The sequence below is a fragment of the Pogoniulus pusillus genome, chromosome 4 (assembly GCF_015220805.1).
Source record: "Pogoniulus pusillus isolate bPogPus1 chromosome 4, bPogPus1.pri, whole genome shotgun sequence".
In the NCBI taxonomy this organism is placed as follows: domain Eukaryota; kingdom Metazoa; phylum Chordata; class Aves; order Piciformes; family Lybiidae; genus Pogoniulus; species Pogoniulus pusillus.
Window position 1 is genome coordinate 31072133 of NC_087267.1, and position 27244 is coordinate 31099376.

General features: G+C 38.6%; 1 protein-coding gene across 2 annotated transcripts in view; it reads right to left on the reverse strand.

Annotated features, from left to right (window-relative positions):
• The window catches only part of CPNE8 (copine 8), a 92160-nt gene that overhangs the window by 27637 nt on the left and 37279 nt on the right, over window positions 1–27244 (reverse strand). The window contains exons 5-11 of one of the 2 annotated variants that reach the window (XM_064142467.1): window positions 26199–26238; window positions 20917–20993; window positions 14836–14899; window positions 12400–12503; window positions 10563–10667; window positions 7182–7223; window positions 1115–1190 (exon numbers count right to left, since the gene is read on the reverse strand). In XM_064142467.1, coding sequence (XP_063998537.1) covers window positions 1115–1190; window positions 7182–7223; window positions 10563–10667; window positions 12400–12503; window positions 14836–14899; window positions 20917–20993; window positions 26199–26238 — 508 coding nt within the window. The remainder of the gene's footprint in view (window positions 1–1114; window positions 1191–7181; window positions 7224–10562; window positions 10668–12399; window positions 12504–14835; window positions 14900–20916; window positions 20994–26198; window positions 26239–27244) is intronic. The other variant, XM_064142468.1, reaches the window with a different exon arrangement.

Below are 27244 nucleotides of genomic sequence, written 5' to 3' on the forward strand. Positions count from 1 at the left end.
CAGCTTACTGCCAAGTTTTACTGTAAACTATTCTCAGATGTTCTATGAATGACAAGGAATGAAAACATTCCCAACTGAAATCTTAGTCACTTCAGAGGTATGAAGTATTTATCATAGAATGGTTTGGGTTGGAAGAGACTTCTAAAGGTCATCTAGTCCAACTCAGCTGAAAATACCTGGGACATGAACTAGATCAAGTCTCTCTGAGCCCTGTCCAACCTGACCTTGAATGTTTCCAGGGAAGGCTCATCTAACACCTCTCTGGGCAACCTGTTCCACTGTTTTACCACCCTCAATTATTAAAAAAAGGAGTAATGTTAGCAACACAAGAAGAGGACTTTTCCACTTGCCACAGCAATCTGTGCTGCAACACTATCCGTAGGAAACTACTGTAAATTACAGTAACTCTGGAGCTGATCTTGGATCTAAATAAGAAAAAGAACTCCACAGCTTTTAGTTATCTTTGTTCTCCTTCTCACAGCAGCACCTTTGCTCATCTCAAAATAGAAGTGAAGCACATAATTGGAGCTCCTTCCTTCCTTGTATTAATGGCTGCCTAAACCATACATGCGTTCACCTATATTAGCAAAACAAAAGTTACAAAATAGAGAAGTTTAGTGGCATTAGTCCAAGACCAATTAAAGGATAACTAAAGGAAAAAGAAAGGTCTGCACACCATACAGAAAAGAGCCCAGGCTACAGCCACATAGGCTTGCCTTCTCATTATTATCAAGATTTTTTCCATCAAGAGTCAAAACCACACTTCAGTTCTGAGGGACACCATGCAAGCAAACAGCATGACCCTGCTATTGATGGTGCAAATCCAGATGCTGACCTAAATCCTTAAAAAAACCCATACCTAACACCTCAAAAAATGTATCAAGTATTTACTCTGAGGAACAGAAGTGGTCTTGAAGTTAAACTGTCTAACCTAGTTGTCTTTAAATATCTTTATGAAGCAGCATTTTTAGATTCTCTGGTCTTCCTTATAAAAAGAGAAATGAGAAATAATTCTGAAGCTTGATTTTGTCAAACACTCTGCAGATTTGACCAATTTGCCAGGAAAACTTTGGAAGTGTCCTCATGTATTTCCTGAAAGTGAGGCAATACTTACCTCGTACACGTTGAACTGAGATTGTCCTCTTGACAGCTCTCTGTAACTTGTTGTGAATTCCCCAATGAAGTCATGGCTGCAATAAAATATAAAGTTTCAGAATAAATGGACAACATTTACTAATTTAAACATGTACTACATCTATTTATGAACAAAGAGAAGCAGTCAATATGCACTGACACCCAAGAAAGGAGCAATGGCAAATCACATAATTTACATGAAAAAAAAAAAATTAAAAGGAAATATTATTTCTTCCTCTGTTGTGTAAGAATTAAAAGGAAATATTATTTCTTCTTCTGTTGTGTGTTCACTCTGTTAATAATAAAACCCCTTAGAGATCAAAACTATTAGCTTAAACCTTTCTGATGATTTCTTAGATTAGCTGCACAATGAGGACTGAGTTGTAAATTACCTACCTGATTCCATTGTAAGCTTATTGAACCTTAGAAAAAAAGAAGATCTGGCTATCAATGACTACCACCATTTTATCACTGGATGACCACTGGCAGCACAGACTCTGAACTGTATGTGAGATGATACAAGAGAAAGGGAGGCATTAAGTGTGAAAGGACTCAAATCTGAGAAGACCAGCCCCGCCAATTTGTGTAAGGTGACGTCATTAAGAGGTACTTTAAAGGGGAAGGCCCAAAGCTTATTTCAATTGCTATGCCTTCCCATCTGGGAGGAGAAAAGCAGTCCACTGAAGCTACGCAGCTTAGGGTATTAGGTATCACTGGAAATTACATTTTAACCTAATGCTAAAGCAAGTGTTACAATGCTTCTCCTTTACAACTTCTATTTTTGCTCCAAGAATACACTGAACACTCCTGTGCATTATCATTATGCTAAACTAGAAAGTCACAGAATCATAGAATCAGCCAGGTTGGAAGAGACCTCCAAGATCATCCAGTCCAACCTATCCCCTAGCCCAGATCACAGCACGAAGTGCCTCACACGGTCTTTTTTTGCACACCTCCAGGGACGGTGACTGTTCTATAACTTTGTGACTGGCAAAATTTGTTACAAAGAAATATAGCACAGTTCTAGTTAATCTATAAAATTAAACACAAATTTAAACAAATCTGAACAATACTGCAATAATAAAAATGGAAACAATCCATAGCAACATGAACTTACTTTCTTATTAATCATGAAATGAAGAAAAAACAAACAAACAAAGGACAAATGCAAACATCACTTTCTGAAAACAGCATAAATTCAAAGATGTGTAAACCAAACAATCAGAAGATCCAGTCACCAAGCTAATGCACATAAAATAAGCAAAGCATCCTGTAAGGAAGCCTGAGAAATACAATATGGTGAAGATATTTATGATTACTGAGATTCAGAAGGAACCACCTCTCGTGGAGCACTCCCTTTCCACTTTGGAGATCAGGAAATTGCTTCTGACAGACAAAGAATGTTCTCTACCAACTTACTGATTAAAAAAAAGGCAGGCATATACATTGCAAAGACTTTTTAATCAGAGGAATAGAGGCTATGTAGAATAACTCATTAAGAAAAACAAAGCGCCAATCCCTCCCATTATTAATGATCACCCTTCACCAGATGGATCTCTCTGGACTGAGAATTCAGAAGCCCTTCCCAACACCAAATATTCCTAGACTTAAAAACTGTTTTTCATGTGTGACACATCAGAAGACTGAATCAGAGACTCTCAGCATATAAAAGAGGCCTCCTGAACCCCATCTCCCTGAAAAAATACGTTTGGAATTCCTTTTTTGTAGTGATCTAGGAAAAGGACCCAAAGAAACAAAATAAAACCAACCAACAAAAAGAACTGGCAATCATCACCAGAAATATGTCAATGAGTAACATGAAAAAATACAGTAGTTTAAAAATCAACTATCTACCTGGAGAACGAGGGAAGGAGTATGAAGATGGAGGTCAAGAAATACGGTGAGAGAGCCTGCAAGGTGAGATTTACAGTCTCCTGCACCATTTACATGCTCAGATGCAGGTTTTGGTGGCCTCAGCTCAGCATGGTAATATTTACAATTTCAAAATTCAAGAATAAACACCTGACATTTCTTGTAGGTTGAAGATTACAGAGATGTGGATGTGCTGGAGTGGGTCCAGAGGAGGGCCACAAAGATGATTAGAGGGCTGAAGCACCTCTTCTATGAAGACAGGTTGAAAGAATTTGGGCTGTTCAGCCTGGAGAAGAGAAGGCTTTGAGGAGGCATTTCAGTATCTAAAGGAGACCTACAGGAAGGCTGGGGAAGGACTGTTTAGAAGGGGATGAGGGCAATGGTTTTAAACTGGAGTAGCACAGACTTAGGTTAGACACAAGAAAGAAGTTATTTACAATGAAGGTGGTAAAATGATGGAACAGGTTACCCAGGAATGTGGCTAAGGCCCCATCCCTGGAGACATTCAAGATCAGACTTGATGTGGCCCTCTCACTGCAGGGAGGTTGGATAAGAGGGTCCCTTCCCCTTTGCGGGTTCCTTCCAACCCAATGCAAACTATGAAACGGCTTTTGCATCATGTAGGCCAAGTAAAATTTTCTCTGAAATTAGTGAAAAAGCCTTCAGAGAGAAATAAAACCAGCGTACTGCTGATGGGAAGTTGTGCCCCTTATTTTCCCTTCTGTAAGACCTGCCTGCAAGTACTTCATTGATAAGGACAGACAAGAGAAAATGTAGTTGGTGTTCCACAAAAGTGGGCTTGTTCAAAGCAACAAAAATAACTTCTGTGACTTTTACAGCACCAAATATTTGCAGGGCTGCCACATATCTTAACAAAAATAAATGGTATTGTTTACAAAAATGTTTCACATTTTGAGCAAAAATGGGTTTGAGACACCTCAAAGGTCCTGTACTTTGTGAACAAATTTTTCTCTCAGGTGGCCAGCACCAGAACGAGAGGACACAGCCTCAAGCTACGCCAGGGGAAATTTAGGCTTGAGGTGAGGAGAAAGTTCTTCACTGACAGAGTCATTGGACACTGGAATGGGCTGCCCGGGGAGGTGGTGGAGTCGCCGTCCCTGGGGCTGTTCAAGGCAGGATTGAACGTGGCACTTGGTGCCATGGTCTAGCCTTGAGCTCTGTGGTAAAGGGTTGGACTCGATGATCTATGAGGTCTCTTCCAACCTTGGTGATACTGTGATACTGTGAAGTGGGAGCTAAGAACATACAATTACTCTTAACAATGTCATTCATGAACATAACAGTATGAAGCATAACCCAAAGCACCCTAGAGACTCAAGAAGTCAAGAGTCTAGTCAAGATTCAGATATCAAGTATAAATCAAGCATGTACACAGAAATGTTGCCTTACTGACGGCAGAATAACCTGCAATATTCAGTATCACTTACTTTGCTATCCAGCAGCTGCTCTAATAACCTTTCAACAGTTGCTTCTGCCTAGTCTGCACACCTCTGGAGCAAACATCCAGCATAGTGAGGTGATCAGCTAGTATAACAACTGCTTTTAAATGGAATGCATCAAGAATGGAAATCAATATAAACTGAGTAACAGCAGCATGGTACTACACTAATACTTGAATAGGATTCACTTCAGATACATTTGGTAATGTCACGTTCAAATTAGGTACCTAGGTTCTTGCCGCACTCACTAGTGAGTCACACTGGCAAATTAGTCCTGTTCAGATGGAAATAATCAGACTGTTTTCCCCTGTAAGCTAATGAAGTAGCATAAATGATTAGCTCAATACAGTTGGCTGATTTTTACATTGTTTGAAGTTACATGAGATGACTGCTGCCTCAGGTCTGAGGAATTTAACATGTAAGAAGTCAATGTTCTGTCTTCTATATTCAAAAAAAGGCAGAAAGGCAAAGGCAAAACCCCCATACAGTTAGAATAAAAAGGGATACATGTAAAAAGTTTCCTTAACTTTGTTTTTCAGTTATTCATGTATTCATAGAGGGATGTGAGCAATAATATTTCTAACTGCTTGGGAGAGCACAGATGTTAATCAGTACCTGAATTCCACAGTTTGTTGCATTTGTTGAAGATTTCACTTCGAATTGCAGCTAACCAATATTATTTGTCAAAGGCCTTTCTTTTCCTTTCAATTATGCCTCACTTTCAGATTTTGGAGGAAACATTTCACATGAAACACATGGGTCTTGGTAAGAAATAAAGATTCTATTTTATTAACATTTTATTTATTGGCAATATAATTTCACTTTTTCATTGTTAGCTTTGCCAAATCATTAAAATATATTTACACTTGATTGCACTACAATATTTTTTAAAAAATAAACTAAATGAGGAAGAGAGAATTTTTTACTAATATGACTCTGTTAGTTTAATCCTTCTTAATTGCCAGAATATGGTATTTTTGTCTCCCCAGCAAATATCTCATAAAGAAGGACTTTTCACTTGCAGGTATTTATAGAGGATAAACATGTTAAGAAATCTTATAAACCATCATGCTTTATGATGGAACCCAAAAGACAAACATATAAGCTGAGAAAACTGAAATTGGTTTTGGACCTTGTCAACAAGGAAATGAATGGCAACACAGGATAAGTTTGCCTATTATCTTTACAAGATCTTTTGGGATACAGAAGCGTGATATCATTAGCTATAATGCTAGAAGGAAATTGTGGGAGCAATATTAAAGACATCAGTGTAGAATAAATAATATACTCTTAAAAATCCAAATGTAAACTGTGGAGTTGGCCTCTCTTCTAGGTGTGTGGGAGAGGGAGAAGCACTGGGCTTGCACCAGTGTGATGCATAATGGTCACTGCTTATTGAAGCTAAGCATGATACATATATAGCAGAGTTTGGTAGAGGGGCATGTACTTTTGATAGGCTTACATAGCAGAGTATGGGCTGTTCACATGCACACAGAGGCAGACCTGACCAACCACCCCCCTTAATCCCCCTTTGCAACGACTTAGCCACAACATTGCTTGTTCCCAGGGCTGACCAGCCTGCTTTCTTGCACAGCTCAGAACTCCCTCAGCTTCTCTGCCAGTCCCCAAGGCTGCTTCTCTGCCAGTCCCCAAGGCTGCTTCTCTGCCAGCCTCCCAAGGCCACCCATTTGCAGCTGTGCCTCCTTATCAGTTCAGTTACTCAATCCTACTTACTCTCCTTATTTTCTCAGACTATTCAGTTCTGCCCAAACCCCTGCAGTAAATGTACATCCATATATGTAAAAATATAAATGAAGGTTAATAGGAAATAATTAAGACAGACCAAGTTAAAAATAAATAAACATCAACTTATTCTTGTATTACACGAAAGTTCTACTACCATAATGCTTGAGTACAATTTCTAATCAAAATATGCTCAAGTATTTTTGAAAGAACAAGAGGTATCAATCCAGTCTGATAAGGAATCCCATCTTGTTTGTCAAAATAAGGGCAATTTGAAAGGCTCACTTCCTCAGAAAAAAACGTTACATTCAGTATGATTAGCAAGCTTGAGTAAGAACAGACTGATCCTCTTGAATCTAGCAACAGAAATTCCACATATATCCCACCATCCTCTTTTTATCAGTTGAGTTGGTTAAAACCCAGGTCTTCCAACTGCAGAGTGTATAACAATAATTTGAAGGCAGGCATAGCAATGAACATTCAAATCCAGTCTGCAGTTTTGGTCACTAATAGGGAGTTTCTACACTGCACTATTTAGGCAACCATGAAATAGCCACTGCAGGCTCAGACATTTTACCACACTTGAGAATCAACTTTTATGAAGCAGTGTTTTGAGTGGAAAAAAAAAAGTAAATTATAAAATGGCTATGTCTCTTTCTTATATGTGTTTTAACTAATAACATCATGAGATTTATGGAAGTGATTTTACAGATCACAAAGCATTCCATCTTGCTTGCTCCATGTACGAATATACACACATACCTGAAACAGGCTCACACATCAACATTCACAACTACAGAAGAAAACAGAACTGCAACACAGTAAAACTTTTTCTCTAGTATCTGCTTCTACCTATTGGTAAGTAACCTTCACTAGTGCTGTTCTTGGCACCGTACATATATTTTTCAGTGTATACATATTTTAAAGCTTGTAGAAATATGCATGGATGACCCAAAATAATTCATGTCTTACCTTCCATCTCTATCCCAGTCGTATACTTCTACTTTAATTGTCCTACAAAAAATCATAAAACCACAAAATAACAAAGAAATGTATTATAAAATATAGTTAAAGGTACAAAGATTGCCTATAATACCTGTACTTTAATATCATATGGGTACACCAATTGTGCCAAATCCACAAAGCAGAATTCTTTAAGTCTTTTTTAAGTATTAGCAAAGTTTTTCAAAACACTAACACATTGGAACTTATCGTGGAGGTTTCTTTGGTATATGCTATTATCTGGAAAACAGGAATCTACTGTGAGGTAATAACATCTTAGAGGGGGAAAAAAAGCAGTAGATACATATTTGAGAAGTGTGCAGAGCTTGAGAGAGCCTTAGAAAACAAAATTATTAAGCAGCAAAGTACAGATGAAAAGCAATGTTCACAATACAAAGTATATTTAAAGCAGAAAGGAATTTTAGTCAATACATTTTGGTTCTTAAATGAAAATAGCTACTTCAGAATACAATAAAACTCTGGTAGACAATATTAATACCTTCTAAACATTATGCAGTGGTGAAAGGTTAAAACTGTGAGACATACCCAGGATTTTGTGAAGGCCCTGCATGTGGTTGCTGATGAAAGAATTTGTAGTTCTTTAAAGAATGCATTTTTCACCTCTTCAACTAGTCCCTAGCTTACAAGAGAGGAGGAAGTTGCTTTGGCTATCTGACCAAAGAAGACAATTCAATTGATATAAAGCCAAGAGCATAGTCATTCAGTTTCTCAGACTACACTTAGGCCACCAGGTTATACAACACAACCATGAGCCTAACTTCCTAGAATGAAATATGGCAAGCAGACACTGGGGCGTGAGGGGAACAAGCCACAGGCAGGTGCTAGGTACCATTTTTTCCCCAAACTTACAGGTTGCCTTGGACACAGTGGCAATAGTCACTCTGTCTGAGAGTCAGGAGCCAGTGAACAAGCTGGGTAATAAAATGCTACAGTCTGCTAACATGGAAGTATTCAATGCAAATATTTTTCCAAGAGGAGAACTAACTAGAATTTATTTGATTTAAATCAGAATTTAAAGCCAAAGAAACATATTATCCCCCACACAAAATACATCTAGAATATTTTCATAATATAAAGCAATAATGGGCAAATCTCCAAAAAAGTGCCTCATGAAAACTGTTAGGTATGTAATGGTTTCAAACAGTTTCTTGAGTATCCCTCTGATGAACCTGCAACTGGCTACTCTGTGAATCAGGATACTGATGTGATAGTGAAACAGGTTAACTAAAAGTATGACCAAAGAAGCAGGCTCATTTACTTCCTCTGCATTACTTCATATTTATGGGGTTGTTTAGCCTGGAGAAGATGAGGCTCAGGGGTGACCTCATTGCTGTCTACAACTACCTGAAAGGAGGCTGAAGCCAGGTGGGGGCTGGTCTCTTCTCCCAGGCAACCAGCAACAGAACAAGGGGACAAAGTCTCAAGTTATGCCAGGGGAAGTATAGGCTGGATGTTAGGAGGAAGTTCTTCCCAGAGAGAGTGATTGGCATTGGAATGGGCAGCTCAGGGAGGTGGTGGAATCACTGTCCATGGAGGTGTTCAAGAAAAGACTGGATGAGGCACTTAGTGCCATGGTCTAGTTGACTGGATAGGGCTGGGTGCTAGGTTGGACTGGCTGATCTTCGAGGTCTCTTCCAACCTGGTTGATTCTATGATTCTACTTGGCCTAAAATTAATTGAACATGGCATAGAAAAATAACACCTCCAGATATTTCAAGCAACAACTTGCTAAAGTTTATTCTTCAGAACACTTTCACTTAAAGTCATCATGTCTGTGGTATTATAGAGGACAGGAATCTAAGGAAATTACTTTAAAATTTGCTTCCAGAGAAGCCGTTCTCCATTCTTCCTGTGAGATACAGTTTAACGCATACTAAATAATTTTCTTTACTTAGAAGAGACTCACTGAGGGTAAGGTTTATCAAAACCTGGTACTACATATACCAATAGATTCATGCATATGTTTTTTCTACATTTTTTGGTGATAAGTCTAAAAAAAGACAAAGGAGCACTTGCTTCACCTTGATGCTATTCTTTTCAACTCGAAGTTAATAGTTTTGACCACACCATTTTCATCTTTATTATGAAAACCCTTTTTCTTTAATATGATAAACAGTTCAGCATCTAGAGACACTAGTTACCATGAGCACTATTTTGCTTATGCATTATGCACATAAACCCATGTATAAGTTAAAAATTCTGTTTGATTAGAATGTACTAATTATGACATTGCTGCACTTTTATTTGCATCTAACTGAAAGAGTAACCAACATGCTCAACAACTGTGTGAAGTACTTCACATGGAGAACGTTAGGAACATACAAGAAACCACAGCTCAAAGCAGCTAACATTTTATAGGAAAGACTAAAAATGGCCATTGCTGCCACAAATGATTAAAAAAACCCCAAAACTCTTTCCTAGGCAAAAAAGAATCCAAACCAACCAACAAATATTCCCCTCTTGGAGACACTGATTTCTGGGAGGGGTATTGTGTTTCTGTATTATTTTTATCTTGTGTATTTCTGTATATAGCTGTAAATATTTGTGATATATTGTAAATATTTACTTGTATATTGTGCTAAGCTGTAAATCTAAAGCTTCATTCCTTAACTTTGAGCTGGTTGAATCTAGTCTGGGTGATTTCATAAGAGTGGGGAGGCAGGTAACTCTCAAACCATCACAATGAATATTAGCACTACTTAGTCCTTTGCTCCTTCATATTGACTACTATAATTCAGTGAGTGGATTCAAGAGTTGGTTTGTTTAACCTCTGATATTACCTAGCAATTTACAAGTTTAAGGAATGCCTTCCTGGACAACTGCCTTGCATGCCAATTTTTGTATACACATTTCACTGAGTAAATAGATTGAGAAGGCAATGGAATGGAGTTATTTGCATGACAAAATTGTGTACTGCTTCAACATAAAATGTACATGAATGGAGGGTAATCACACCGATGGGAAATGAAAATACTAACCAAAGAACACAGGTCATCATCGTTTTTCATTGAAACTTCATTAAAGCCAGTATGCACACTAGTAACAGTGGCCATTTTTCAATTTTTTTCTCTCTGATTGCTTCTTAATCACACCACAGAAACCAAATTACTGCTAGAGTCTTCTGCAGAATTAGTATACTTGCTTTATTCTTGTAAATTCCTTAATGTGATGAATGGTTTTGAACATAAAGTCCTCTCAAAATCCTGATTAAATAACCTAAATAACATCAGGAACTGAAATACATAGAAACACTTTCATAAGAAAGAACAGCTGTGTTAGAGCAGAAGGGAAGTTTAATCTATAGCTAAGAAAGTTCAATCTGTAGCTTACCGGTCATAGTCTCCATTGCACAGTGCTCTGACAGAGATCTTGAATGCCTGCCACACTGGATTTAATGTATTTTTTACCACTTCTGTTTTGTGGCAGATTGTAAAACTGTAATTAAAAAAAAAGGATATATTTTGTATTTACTTTTTCTTTTATATCACCAAACTTGACTCAGAAGAGCTGTAATTTATATTTGTTCATACAAGGTACATACAAACTTTAAGGTAAGAACAGAAATGCAGTGAAATCACTTGTAAGGGAGGACTGAAGAGGACAGACCCGTTTGAGAGAGATTACAGACTAGGGTGCTAAACAACTCTAAGCCAAAAAAATCTTTTTACCAAAACTTTGACATGAGTTATAGCCATCCAGTGAGTTATTTCAGGCAAAAGCAGTCTCCACCTCACTTGTTTAAATAGGCCTTGTACAGTCAGGAATTACTGACAGATAGAGAAAGAAAAGTGATCTGCTAATGATTTGATTCTTGCTTAGCAACTAGGCCAGAGGAGTCATGGATTTCTGATTCTTATTTCTCATTTTGTGTCTGATTTTTCAACCAGGAGCTCTTTCAGGTAGGGCATAAGCCTCACCTTCTATCAGGTGAAATACAATGAACTGGTTTAATGTGTTCTGCTTTCTCTAAATGATGGAAAATTTAAGTACTCCTTATGAATCCTAGTCTCGGGAAAGAATTGTTCAAAAGAAGGTACAAGGCAAAGTTGCTGGTGAAATCACTACTGAAATTCTACACACAGACATAATTAAAGCTGTCCTTTGAGGTAGTATCCTAAGTTCCAAAGGCCTGTGTTTTTAACTTGGATACATGTCTGAAGGCATGACTGAAGCTAAAAGGCAGAGAAAGGGAGCATCCTTCTGCCTTTCAGTGGCTAATACTGTCTCAATCTCCTGGTGGATTCAGGAGACCAATAAAAAAAAGAAAAAATATCAGTGGTCAACAGCTGCCTCATGAAGGACAGTGAAAAAGCATCACACTCAAGGCTAATAGAAACTGCCTATAGAAGTATACCCAGTAATGCCCAAAGAATTCCCACTAGTGACCTTAATATTGCTCACAAAGGAGTTGTAACTCCTCCTGAAGATACTCAGCATCTATTCAGGAAGTTGTTCCTATAATCTGCCTCCAACAGGAAAAAAGCAGGCAACAGACACATATACCCACAAACAAGTTTACATTAACAGTTGTTCCAGTTAAGCTACTGAAATGCACTAATATTACACATGTCTAGTTTTTAGTTAGAGTGTTATGTGAGGATGATCAGTAACCAAGAAAAATCAACTTGCTACTAGACCCCCATGTAAGCAGTATGTGACCAGAAGTGTGCATGTGAAAGTCTTAGCAAGAGAACAGGAAAGACTAATATATTTTAACAACTTAAAGCACGAATACATTAGAGTCTTTTTACAAGTGGCTATTTGCTGTTTAAGGCATTTCTGAATTCATTTTCCTGGAACTCTGTCAAAACAGTATTTTGTAATTCGCAGTATTTTTATCTGAAACAATTCCTAACCATTAACATATTCTGCAGCTACAACTCCGAGAATTCTGTTTAATTTAAAGGCACATTATCTCTTAGCAGAAGTAATGCCACTTAACTATTTTAATTACAATTAATTTTCATAGTGATATATATTTAGACACATTTAAACTCCTGAACTGCAATATTTGGTTGATTTGTTACAACAGTTTTATTCCTAAACTACACAACATGATATACTTAAATCCAAGGAGTAGCAAAAAAAGGAGCACATTAAAACTATATTATCATCTGCAGATAAGTTGCCTATGGCTTAGCATGAGAAATATTTAAAAGGTACCTACCTCCCATCTTCGTTGCTTCGATGAAATACAAGGAAAGGGTCAGATTTCCCAAAGAAGTCTTTCTTGTCTAGTTTGTTTGCACAAAATTGCATTAGAACTGAATCCTGCAGTAGGTAAACAGAGAAATTACACAGAGCACATAGTTTGCTACACTAAAATAAAATTTAAAACCCCCAACCAAATAAATAAAACACACTAATAACCTTATCTACAGAAGGCAAAATAAATTAGGATTTCTGCCTTCTAGATACCCTCTACATATTTGCATTCCTGCAATGTCTTTCATAGAATCACAGAATTGTAGAATCAACCTGGTTGGAAGAGACCTCCAAGATCATTCAAGTCCAACCTATCTGAATTAAGTAATTCTTTTGTAGAAGAGAGTAGACAAAGGATAAATTTCTATTCTTAAATGCCTATGAATTTTCCCCGTTTTATGACATCTGAAGTTGAAGAGTTTGACTAGATGACCTTTGGAGGTCTGTTCCAACCCAGACCATTCTATGATATATTGCATTCTGAGGGAAGGAGGAGACCAGGTGACAAAGGAGGTGAAAAAGTCCATCTTTGAACTAGTCATCATATATGTGAAATTAGAGTGGGGTGAATCTGGAAGAACATGAAGGCCTTGGAATGCATCTAGTGTCTGTCTTCACTGAAAGAGAAAGAATAACTAAATCCTGTTCTAATTACAGATTTAATGATGCATTTACAACTTTAAAATAGTTTGTTACAACTGGGTTACAAATGTTGATCCTGGAGGACAAACACAGAATATCAGGTAACAATTACCTTTATCCTCTTTTAAGGTTACTTATAAGTGCTTATGGAGATGTCATGCATCTCTTAAGAATGACAGGAGCTTTACTACTTTTTCACCTGGAAAGCAAATAAATGATGCATTCCTTTTGACATATGACAAAGGTGTGAATATTTTTATCGTGTACTATGCTTAAAAGTTTCAGCCAATAAAACAGAGGGGAAAGACAGACATTTTCCATGACCACACTTATTAATTTGTACTAGTAACACAGAAATTTCCTACTGCTAAATGGTAGTTCAATGAGACTGAGTTGGTGCACCCTATTAACATAACTATGTAGAACAGCAGGCTCCTGGAAAGGTAAATAAAAATTGAAATCTACCACTTGCACAGAAATGTAAACTTCACTAAGCTGGAAACAAGGCACAAAATTAAGAATTTCTTTATACTCCAGGTAGCTAATGAAGTTAAGAAAATAAGACCTAAATGGATTAGTTATTGAAGGTGCTTAGCAAGAAGTTCAACATTGCCATGGCACAAACAGGAAAAAATTAACCATTTATGACATGGCATAAAAGTTAGAAGTTACACAAAAGCATCACTACCTTAACACAACACAGAAAGAAATCTCTTCAAATCCCAGGGTGTTTTTGTAGGTCTATGTATTTAATCTTGTACTCTCCAGATCCCTTGTACATTCTCATCAATGGCTGATATTATTGCTTTTTTAAGATCTGTGATCTTGACAATGCAAACTCTATTGAAAGATGGACTCCACAGCCCCATCCAATATATATCACGCTTTGACAAACTAACCCCTTCCTCAGATTCTAACCAGTCTGTATCATCCCACAGCTATAATCCTTCCTTATTCTTCCAATCTCTTACTCTCCATGATTTACAGACTGCTGCTAACTCATTCAGTGCTGCAGACCAACCGAGCTGGTTGCCAGGTGCTTTCTGACCAGTAAGCCTCCTCCTCTGTCCAATCCACATCTCCATGAACCCTAGGAAGCGAAGGAGCAGCAAGACTCACGGGGAAGGCCTTGACCACATTGTATCTCTCCCCTTAACCAGTCAAATTCCTCTCTGCCCTGCTCCCCTAGCTATTCTTCTGGTTTTTTTACTTAGTAAGTAGACATCTGCCATTAATAGCCCAATTAAGTGTTTGCTTTTTTAAAAGAAAAAATTCATGGCAATTCTTTGAAAACTTACTATTTCATCCCCATAAGCATTAATCTCATTTTTAAAGTAATAAGGCTCAATATTAGTATAAAATCTTCTATTGTAAGGTTAAAAATCCAAAATTTTACTTTAATGTTCATACAATATTGATATTCCATAATGGAAGTACAATTCCATAGCTGAAACAAATGGATCTTTGTTAAAAATCTGATAGTAAGAAATTAAAATGTGATCAATGGCCTGGGGAAACAAAGACTGGATTTAAAACTCAACTAAGAGCCAGAAATGTTATGCTTGGTATTGTTTCCTGCTTCTTCTCTCTGTAACTAAGAATAACTGTTAGGGGAGAAAGTATCCTAATTTCTTACATAAATCACAAAATGCATATTATACATTGTAACTCTGACAATCTGGCACAACGTAAATCACAAATTTCAGTTTATTAAAAGTCCCCAACAACACAACAAAAACAATCCACACACACTTACTCGGCAGCAGCCTAACTCCTCTGCTGTAACTATCACTGTTCCACATTTCTTCCCAGGAATTCCTCTGCAACAAAACACAAACTATGTCACCTCAGTTCCTAATTATCGCTTATGAAAATTATGATTGACACAGATAAGCACAAGGCAAGCCTTCAAGAACACAAAAATGATGGCATGCTATACAGTGTCCCCTTTTTATCATTTGTCCTGTGTAAAAAGTTAGTTTATTGTAAATGAGTTGGTAAATTAATTATACATTTATCCTAACTTGCAAGAAACATATTAGAATCATAGAATCAACTAGGTTGGAAGAGACCTCCAAGATCATCCAGCCCAACCTAGCACCCAGCCCTGTCCAATCAACTAGACCATGGAACTAAATGCCTGATCCAGTCTTTCTTGAACACCTCCAGGGATGGTGACTCCACCACCTCTCTGGGCAGACTATTCCAATGGCAAATCACTCTCTCTGAAGAACTTCCCCTAACATCCAGCCTGGCACAACTTGAGACTGTGTCCCCTTGTTCTGTTGCTGGTTACCTGGGAGAAGAGACTGATCCTCACCTGGCTACAATGATACCTACCTCCCCCAGCACAACTTTAATTTCTCCAAAAAGACCCTAGAAACATGTCTCTGCAGCAGCAGAAAGCAAAAAACCAGCATAAAGAACAAAAAGCCACGCATAATCTGACTGTATTCAGTGCCGGTATCTTTTTTCAGGGGTGGAGGACAGGGAGGGAAGTACAAATATTGAGATGAGACATTTTGCATGATGTTGCACTATAAACAAGAAGTTCCGCAATATCCTAATGTCCATTAGTGTGTTCCTCCATGACAACAGGTTAATGTGAATGGTTCTTATTGTTCCTACTTTATTAGTTTTCTTAATGCTTATGAATTTTGTTACAATGCCCTACCACTTTAAACAAGTTTAGCAAGACATGTATAACAAAAAAAGGGTAGGAAAACAGTGTGTGGAAGCAGATAAAAGTTTAGGAGTAAATACTGATGCAAGCTTGCTGAAAACTCGATGTATAAATCTATAAGCAACACATCAGTGAATGTCTCTCCTATACTGTTGGAGTCATTTGCCAATCATCAGATTAACACAGGACTGATCCCCTGGACCTCCTCAGTGCTAACTCTGAACTTCACAAGGGAAACAGAAGTAGGGAAACTATTAAAGTTTTTGTTGGGAAATTTTAAATGACAATTTTAAGTACATACAAAACTTCTGGTACTCTTCCATTTAATGTGGTATGATTTACAAAGTGCAATATTTAAGAGCAAGCTAGAGAATTTTATTGAAAAAAACAAACAGGAAAAATAATCTGGTTATTCCAAATGTCAGTTTTATCAGCATCTTCAGATCACATGCTTTCAAATTTGTCACTTTTCAGCAGCTCAAGACTGAAAATTACCCATTTTAGTCTCTGTAGTAATGGGATATTGACATTCAAATCCAGATTTTCAAAATAAATGCTGTTTTCTCATCTTTTGGAAATCATGAAGAGCTGGAGGCCTGAAGTAAACTGTTGATAAGCAAGCCTCAATTATGACAAACTGGTCAACAAACAGTTGCCATCTGACAGAGAACCTTGTGCCAGCTGGCACGCAGTCACAACACATGGCAGTCAGTAGCTGTCTCAAAACAAAGTTTGCATGTGAAGACATTCACGTGGAGCTATGCTTCATTTCATCTTACGAACACAAAGGCCAAGGAATGCCCAACCCAAGAGATAAATGTGTTTGGCATTTTCACCCTGAAAGATGAGGGAAATTGGAGAAGAAATGCCCTGAAGACATGTGGGTATATATGTCAGAGAAAAAGTGCACACAGTATAGTCACGCCTGAAAGCACTTTGGGGTAAGGTTTGCATTCATGTATAGCTAAGGCTCTCAAGGGCATGTGTCTTATAAAAGAAGTATAATAATACTATGATGGTCAGCAAAGAGGTGAAATGCTTAATTGAGATTAGCACAGAGTTTCTACTCAGAACAAAAAGTTTTATTATTTAGGAACTAAAAACTCTACCAAATGATCTCTACAGTTTGTGATGCTAATAAGTATGAACTTTGTATGCTTGTCTTGAGACTATGAGCATGAAAAAAGCACTAGACTATTTGCAGACATAACAGAATTTGTTCTCTTACAAAATCTCTTACAAACTTACTACTCATGGGAAAAAGATCCTTACATGTACAATCAGAACAGTGATAAAAACTTCACTGGTCACAGATCAGACCTAACAATAATGGCTTGTAAGAAAACAACAACATAATTTCAAGATGCTTTTATCACTGTATGAAAATACATTCCTTCAAGATTCAGCATGACAGACCAGTCCAACTGCCAGAGAAATATTGACTAATATTAACCTGAAGACAAGTATGTAGGCTCTGCTTAAACCTAGAATGCAGTGTCAGTGCTCATCTTCTTTAGCTCTGAAAGAACAGCTGGTATTGAGCTATCCTGGAATTGGTTATATAGAAATTCTGTATTGTCACTTCAGTACTGTTAAGGCAACCAACTTCTCAGATCCTGGAAAGGATCACAGACTGCAGTTTATGGGGTATTACATAACCACTGACAACTTCCAATAGTTACCTGACATTCTGATACAGAAAATGTGCCAGTCCAAGTGTGACTAAGGTGCAAACTGATTAAAGGAAGGTGAGACATGAAGAAGAACCACATTTCAGGCAGTCCTGCTGGTTTGAGAGCCCAGGACTTGGAGGTGTACTACAGCAATCACTTTGTTTTGGACAGTATTTGAAAGAAAATACCTGAACAGTATTTGAGGCAGTAATTAATTTGACTATCCAGCAAATAAAAGGTCCTCAACAACACCTGCATGTCTCTAGACAAGATACAACCTCGAGGAATAATCATCTCCATTAAGCAATTGACAATTGAGACACCATATCTACAGCACCTACAAAGTTTGAAATGACACTCCAAAGACCACCTGGGCTTTAAGAAGGACTGAAAAAACCTTTCCAAAGTTGCTGAAAAAGTCAGAGAAAGATGACAGTTTATCTGAGAATTCCAATCTGAGAGGTTAAACCTGAACCTCCACACTTTACAAGGCAAAACTACAATGAAGCAGAGGGGGCAACATGTCTCAGGTAATTAAAAAAATGACAGTGTTATCCCTGAATTTACATCACTCAGCTCTCTGGCAATCATAGCCATAGATAAGAAGGAAGTCCCAGTTTCAGCATTCAGATGTTTTTCTATCAATTATGTTCACAGACAAATTACAGGAGAAAGAACTTCCCAGAATAGGCCAGCTGGCTCCAGTATAGCCTCATTAGCAGGCAATACCACTCAGATGTGAATAGCTAGCACGGAATGCTCATTAAGCTTTGCAATGACTCTGCCTCCTCATTAAAGGGAATCCCCACAGGACTGCATTTAGTAGATCCTGAAAGAAGCACTGCTGAGAGTTATGTGTGGCTAGCATCTCTGTAGGAAGACAGAACACATAAATACCTAATTCTGAATAATGTCCGGGAAGGTGACACCCTCTTGAGGAAAAAAAAAAGCTGTGTAATTTTTGAAAGTAGATACATCTGCATCTCATGCTAATAAAACCAGAGCATGCAACGCCACTCTGGGTAAAACCTACACATGGAGCTTGTCTTGAAAAGGCTTTTAATGAATCTAGTAACCCAATAGGTAAAGAGAGTAAATGTTACTGTTAAAATGTCAGATTCTCCATTTCACCTGCTTTGTATGACTAAATTTATTTTTCAAGAGGAATTACCCAGAGCAAATGTTCACCTCAGCTCCTTGCCAGTCTGTAAAATAGAGTGCAACACCAATGTTTTTGAACAAAAGAACTCATAGTCACACTAGCATACTACGGTCCTATGAGACAGCCTTCTGCAACAGACTGCACTGAATTCAAAGCCCTTAACAGGATTGGAAACAGAGAGGGAGATTCAGGAGACATCCTCACACCTACCAAGACCAAACAGTATAAAGATCATGTCTCAAAGGCATCTGCTGATGCCTGCAAAAGCAACGAAAGTGCAAATCATGCCTGTCATGACAGCAAGGAAGTCCCAAATATCGCAGCCAATCCTCATAAGAGAGATGCTCCAGACCCCTAATCATAACCTTGGCCTTCTGTTGGTCTCTCTCCAGTTGATTCATTCCCCTCTTGAACTGAGGAGCGCAGAACTGGACACAGTACTACAGGTATGCATCAACAAGGCAAAGGGAAAAAGAACCTCCCTCAACCTGCTGGCCACACTCTTCTTAATGAACCCCAGAGTATCACTGGTCTTCTTGGTCATGAAGGCATATTGCTGGCTCCTGGTGAACTTGTTTTCAACTAGCACTGCCAGCTCATACAGGGCTGCTTTCCAGCATATCAAACCCTAACCTGTACTGATGCCTGTGGTTATTCCTCCTTAAGGGCAGGACTCCACTCTTGCCCTTATTGAACGTCATGAGGTTCACCTCTGCCCAACTCTCCAGCCTGTCCAGGTCTTGCTTCATGGCAGAGCAGCCTTTTTTTGTGCCAGCCACTCCCAGTTTTGTATCATCAGCAAGCTCGCTAAGAATACACTCTCCTCCTTCATTCAGGTCCTTGATGAGGATGTTGAACAAGACTGGCCCCAAAACTAACCCTTGGGGAACATCACTAGCCACAGGTCTCCCACTAGACCCTAATACACTCCTAATACTGATGTAATCTGGTTTAGAGTTTGTAGTTTTGTCGGAGGAGGAAGGAGCAGCAGAGACAATGCCTGACAAACTGACTGTAATTGCCATTCCTCATCCCCTTGCACTGCTAGTGGGGAGAAGGCAGAGGAAATCAGGAATAAAGCTGAGCCTGGGAAGCAGGGTGCAATTACTATTAAAAGAAAAACAATGGAAACCCCACCAAAATTCCAAATCAAGATATACTGCCATCACATGGAAAGTGTTTGCTTTTTAGACGTGAATTTGTAGAACACATTTTGATAAAATTTGTAAAATATCCTCCATTTACTGAAACATTGTTTAGGAAGAGAAAATTAAGATTGTTCAAGCAGTGTTTATTTTAATTATCTGTACATCTCTGAGCAATGGCTTGCAAGCATCAAAATCTTTTCAGTGGGAGAAAAAACCACTGAGCATAAGAAATAATAAACAGAAAGTATTTAACAGTATGGATTGCCTCATTGTTTGGGAATTGTACTATTTGGAACAGCAGAAATACAAGTAGGAATTTCTGGACTTGGAAGAATTAAGAGCTTTCTTCCTTGATGTTTGAACAAAACCAACAGACAGTTACAATGTGTTAATTTGTGAACTAAAAGGAAAAAGAAATTTTTAAGATGAGTATATTCAAACTTATTGCAAAGTGTAATGAAGGTGTGTGCTAGTTTGAAGCAGGGTAGAATGCTTTGGTGAGAAGAACTAGATCATAGGCTGTGAAAGGGAAACAATGGTGATGTCTGCTCCCCTCATAGTCTTGTTGAAGAAAATGAAAAACATTAGATAACAGTCACCATTTTGTCATACTCTGCCTTGAGCTTCTGACTGAGCTGCAGCTCCCTAACCTCAGCTTCCACTCACCTTTGCTTCTTAACCTCTTGGCTGAACCTCTATTCTTTCTTGGGACTGGGATAAGGTTGAGAGGGGCAGGGGGAAGGTGCAGGGGTGGTTGAGAGCCCCTCCTGGGGACTCAGGTTTCTGGGAGGAAAGTTGTGTTTCTGTATTACTTTTTACCTAGCATATTTCTGTCTGTAACTGTATATACTGTAAATATCTGCTTGTATATTGTGCTAGCTGTAAATAAATAGCTTCATTTATATTCCCAGAGCCGACTGAGACTAGTCTGGGTGATTTCTATAGTGTGGGGGGCGGGGAACACCCAAACCATCACAAGTTGACAATCATTTTGGAAGAGTCAATCCCTTTGCTAACCATCTATAAAGATTTCTACTATTCCTAATAAATAATTCTCTCTTAGAAGCCCTATCAGTCAAATCTGTATATCAAGATACCCACAAAAATCCCCACAGCTCTCACCTTGTGAAGCAGTACATATTCATCCAACATTCAAGAATGAGATACTCACACGATTGATTTTTGCAGTCTGCTACCCTGTGATCCGACTATTTCTCCCAGTGTACAAAACATTTGTCCCAAAAAATCCTGAAAAGCAGTAACATAAAACCTCAGAATTCATATTTCACTGCTGTAGAACACATCCTGATGAACATCACATCTTGGTAATAATTACTCAATGATGAATCACAGACTCACACATTATACATTACACTGTGTTATGGCTACAGAAGTAGTTCTAAAGCACTGTGCTCACTGTTTATACACTGCCTTTCTTGTCAACAAAAAGGAAACTGAGGTAGAAAAAAATTAGAAGTGTTAAAAACATAATAGTTTAACTGTTTTTTTAACTGGAGAACTGTAATAAATTTCTCTTTTATGAAGAGATTCTAAATTTGTTCTATAAATTTCTTGGAAGTTAATTATATTGTCAGAAATTCAAGCCTGTGCAAGGTCTCTATGAGAATCTTGGCCTGACAATTATACGAGAACATTGCTGTAATGACAGACTTCATTTTCATGCATTATTTAACTATATCACTAAAAAATCACCTAATTTTCATTCTGTCTCTCTGTAATACAAGTAGCATAAAAATACTAATGTATTTTCAAACTGCTATGCATATACTGAAAAATATTTATGCTGCAAACCAACTTCTTATCCTGCAAGTGAAATTAGCTTGCTGGCTCTTTTCTCCCAGTATGACTGGCAGAAGTAGTAACAGTATCCCAGGAGATTTGTTCATAAACATTACTGAGAACTGAGATGCTGTAATTCCAAGACCATAACTTGATGAAATTGTGTAATATCTGTACAAGAAGTTCCGGCTCTTCGCTCAGCCCAGGCCACACATTCCCATCTCTGAGCTGAGTTAGTTATGGGTCTATGTAGCAAAAAGAATGACAACTAATGCTACTGAAGAGGAAGACATTCCTGCAAAAAATATTCTTTTAACTATGTCATAGAATAGAATCATAGAATCAACAAGGTTGGAAGAGACCTCAAGATCATCCAGTCCAACCTAAGACTCAGCCCTGTCCAATCAACTAGACCATGGCACTAAGTCTTCCAGTCTTGTTTTGGACAATCTTGTTTTGACTGGCATCCAGTCTTGTATTGAACACCTCCAGGGATAGCAACTCCACCACCTCCTGGGCAGCCCATTCCAATGGCAAATCCTGTTCAGTATCTTTATTGATGAACAGGACCTGGGGACTGAGTCCAGCATCAGTAAGTTTGCAGATGACACCAAGCTAAAAGCAGCTGTAGATCTTTTGGAGGGTAGGAAAGCCCTGCTGAGGGACCTTGACAGGCTGGCTGGGTGGGCAGAGGCCAACGGGATGAGATTTAACAAGGCCAAGTGCTAGGTTCTACACTTTGTCCTTTAACTGATCTGACACTATGACACTGTTTCCATAAAAATTAAGTCTTTTTAAACGGCTAAAATTAATCAGAAAATACACAACTTCTCATTAATTTTTAAAACACTGGGCACTGCAACACCATTTTCTACACTGAAACTATGTATTCAGCAACAGTCCTTTTTTTCAGTTGAGTTTCTATGATTAATTCCTATTTGTTCCACAGTGTTACAATTTGTTAATCTGCTGTTTTTTTCTTAAATCAGGAAGTTACATAAACACATAAGCCTAATTTCAGGTAGCCAGATTTTATAAACTTTATTAAAGACAGCTACAATGTCAGCAGTGTCTGGCCATTTTACTTCATACATTCATTATAAAGCTTGCTCCCTGTTTTCAAGCAATTGAAATGAGACAACTTTCAGGCTGGCTATTTTCATCCCATGAACTGTTCAACTCTTTAGTGACACAGCGTGGTATTCCCAAAGGAATTGGCTAACAGCTATTTTTGAGGAACAGGGAAGATCCTACTCCACACAAGATGTTTGTAACAACACACAAGTGGTCTAGCTATGAAAATACTACTGGCCTGACATTTCTAAGAAACACCAAGACCCCAGTAAGTGGATATGAGCAAAGCTCTACTCACTTTCTATCTACCAACTGCCCACATTCTTAAGAGCTCTTGAAAAGAAACACAGGAAGCTGGCAGCAAAATGAATAATCTGGACCAACCTTGTGCACTTGGGAAATATCAAAACTAATTGCATTTCTAGCTACCATCTTTCACAAGGTTCTCAGAGCTGTCATACTCATGTGCATATTATATGGCATAGTTTGGATGTCTTCAGCACAGACACCAAGTTTACACCAACTTGTGCAGATTTCCTCTTACAGACAATGAAGAAAAGTAAGTATTTCTGATGTTAATGTCTAATGAATAAAGCTTCCTTCTACAACTGAAAACTTCAGGAGATTGACACTATTTGAGAAACAGGGCCTAATGCATTTGAATATGTTTAGCCTGTACTAACCTGTACTAATTAGAATCTAACAGGCACATATGTAAGTAGATTAAAAATCTACTTGAATAGGTTTCAGAAGAACATTGGTTTATTGCCTCCTCGTTTGTCCTTTTCTTCCTATGGGTTCAGCTACATACTAAAACCTTCAACTGCTGTTCCAGTAATCAAACAATGCATAGGCTGTATACTTTGATATATCTTTGTCTACACTTCCATAGAAAGTAACTTATTTTGTGTATTATCTTTTTTCTCATAACTTAATTACAAGTTTTTTCTACAAAGACCTGTTTTTCAGGGAAAAAAGAATTCAGATAAAAAGTTACAGCAGAAAAGTGTAAACAACCTTGGACAGAAGCCCAGAATGAGGCTTTATCCTTGTTGAAGGCAGTATGTGGAAGACTTCCACTTCCTGCATCCTCCTAGTTAGCATTGTAGTTATTCAGAACACTTTTTCATGATGACAGAGACAGAAAGCAGTTTGCCAGAGACTTTAAACCTTTACAGTGAGGATCTAAATGGAGATCAATGGCTAAAAGTCTTTTCTTTTCACTGTGAAACAAACATACACATCATTCCTTCCATTATTCTCTCTCCCTTTGTTTCAGGTACTTACAAAAACCCAAACAAAACACTCAAAAGCCTCTGAATTCTACTCACATATCTCTAAATTTTAAAGTTGCAATTGAATTCCTTTGTCCTGGTTTTGGCTGGAATAAAGTTAATTTTATTCCTAGTAACTAATACAGTGCTATGTTTTGGATTTAGGACAAGAATAATGTTGACAACACGTTGATGTTTTAGTTATTGCTAGGCAGTATTTATACTAAGTCATGTACTTTTCAGCCTCTCACACTGTCCTGGCAGTGCTCAATAAGTTGGGAAGGGATACAGAATGGACAAGCTGACCCTAAAAGACCAAAGAGGTATCCCATACCATATGCTGTCATGTCCAGTATATAAACTGGGGCGAGATGGCTGAGCAGCACTGCAGTTCGAGAATCGGCTGGGGATCAGTCAGCAGGTGGTGAGCAATTGTATTGTGTATCACTTGTTTTGTATGCTCTATCAATAGCAGTAGCACTAGTATTAGTGTTATTTCCCCTTTTTTTCTGTCCCACTAAACTATCACAACCCAGAAGTTTTACATTTTACTTTTTTTTCTCTGTTTCTCTCCCCCATCCCACTGGGAGTGGAGAGTGAACAAGTAGCTGTGGGGTACTTAATTGCCAGCCAGGCTTAAGCCATGACACCTTACCACATCAAGATGACAAAAGCATAAAAAGGGACACAGTCATAACATATACAAGTTTTAAGACCCGGGCAAGTAGAATCATAGAATCATAGAATGTCTTGGGTTCAAATGCAAGTTCCCAGAGACTCTTATAAATTTGGTAGACCCAATGACAATTTATAGAATTTCTAGAGTTTATAGAGTGCCCTCCCCTCCTCCCCCTCCTTTCCCCAAAAGACAGGGAGAGAGATAAGAGGTAGGGACACCCCCAATAAATCAATCTCACTCGATTTGGAAGTAAAAAAGGAAAAGTTTAACAATAACTTAGAAAAAGGGATTGGAGGTAGGGGAGTTTACAAAGGATAAGGAAGGGAAAACAGCAAAATACAAAACAGGGATGGATACAACCCGAGTAGTGTGATGGTGTGTCTGCCTCGTGGCTGGTATGCAGTATCAGTGTGTGTGTGTGTGTTCGTGAACGCAGGTAAGAGGAGAAACAGAGCAAGAGAGAGCGAGGAGTAGGAAGTGCTCCTCTTTTATACCGCAGGAAGTGGGGGGAGTGGGCTAACCATCACCTGGAGTGTGGCCCACCCCTGAGGAGGGGCCAAGACCCCTAGGGTCAGGTTCAGGGTCACTCCCCCAGGAGTGTTAACCCTATACATAGAATCAACCAACCAGGTTGGAAGAGACCTCCAAGATCATCCAGTCCAACCTATCACCCAGCCCTAACCAATCAACTAGACCATGGCACTAAGTGCCTCATCCAGGCTTTTCTTGAAGACCCCCAGGGACGGTGCCTCCACCACCTCCCCGGGCAGCCCATTCCAATGCCAATCACTCTCTCTGTGAAGAACTTCTTCCTAATATCCAGCCTATACCTATCCTGGCACAACTTGAGACTGTGTCCCCTTGTTCTATTGCTGGTTGCCTGGGAGAAGAGGCCACCCCCCACCTGGCTACATTGTCCCTTCAGGTAGTTATAGACAGTAATAAGATCACCCCTGAGCCTTCTCTTCTCCAGGCTAAACAGGCCCAGCTCCCTCAACCTCTCCTCATAGGCTTTGTGTTCCAGGCCCCTCACCAGCTTTGTTGCCCTTCTCTGGACATGTTCCAGCACCTCAACATCTCTCTTGAATTGAGGGGCCCAGAACTGGACACAGTAGTCAAGGTGTGGCCTGACCAGTGCTGAGTACAGGGGAAGAATAACCTCCCTTGTCCTACTGGCCACACTGTTCCTCATGCAGGCCAGGATGCCATTGGCTCTCTTGGCCACCTGGGCACACTGCTGGCTCATCTTCAGCTTACTATCTATCAGTACCCCCAGGTCCCTTTCCTCCTGGCTGCTCTCCAGCCACTCAGTCCCCAGCCTATAGCGCTGCTTGGGGTTGTTGTGGCCAAAGTGCAGAACCCTACACTTGGCCTTGTTAAATCTCATCCCATTGGCCTCTGCCCACCCATCCAGCCTGTCCAGGTCCCTCTGCAGGGCTCTCCTACCTTCCAACAGATCAACAAGTATCAACAGATCAACAAGTATCAACAAAATGCAGCATATCATGTATCAGAAAGGTACACACATGCATCTGGTGTTGCCCAGAGTCAAAAAAGAAAATATACATATTTAGGAAAGTGTAAGCATTTCAGTACATGGAAGTATAACAGAGAGGGAAAACTTACATGTTTTGATAGGTTAGGACTCTTAGAGTCAACATCATAGCTTAAAAAAAAAAGAGGAAAAAAATGATGTTATATCAGGAGTTGCACAGATCCAAGGACAACATAGAGAAACAAAACCCAAACAATTCTTTCACCTATTTCAATGTGTGGAATTTACATAAACAGGTACATTAATGTAAGTCTCATTGGAAAGAAAAGCATACAACCTCCACAGACTACAGGATTATGGTTCAGTAGCTACTGCAAATGAAACAGTCTTCGACAAAGTGCAGCCTACTAAGAGAAATTACTGTTACACTCTATTTGAGCAATGAAAGCTGCCAAACATATAAACATATACATATACAAATTAATTCGTTAATTTTAGAAAGCAAACTAATTTGTGAATTATTAGCTGATTTTTCAGTCATCTGACTAAACAGAAATAACTGACAATAAACTAGACTGCATTTAACACGAGTTTGACTTGTTATTTTCATTTTAGCATAATTTTGCTCTTCCTCCAGCCACTGTTTCCCTCCCACTACCAAGCCAGATTAAAAACAACAAACCTAAACTATTTAGAACTTGATAGATCTAAAAAAAAAATATAAGAAATTACTGAGGGTTTACTAATGCCTACAATTCCATGGTTTTTCATCTTTATCAGATAATCCACAATAGAATTCTTACTAAATGCTGCATTTGGACGTCAGGAAGACAGGAATACCATGACATAACTGGATGTGGTGCAATGCAGTGAAAATTTCAGAACCTTATTTGCAAGCAAAGGAATTCCTATAAAAAACATTAACTGTTTTCTAAAAGGTGTGGGGGGAGGTTAATTGTATGCTGTCTGGTGAAACTGAACAACAGATAATTTCAGCTGAGAACAAGCTACACAACTACAACAAAAGACTACTTCACTTGCAAGATCAGTAACAAATCAAATATGAAGAAAAATGGACCTGAGGCATTGGTGGCTGCACAGTTTAGGAGGAGACTCATGCTGCTCATTTATCAGAACAGCCAAAATCAGAGATATACTTGCCACTTTCTTTTTGTTA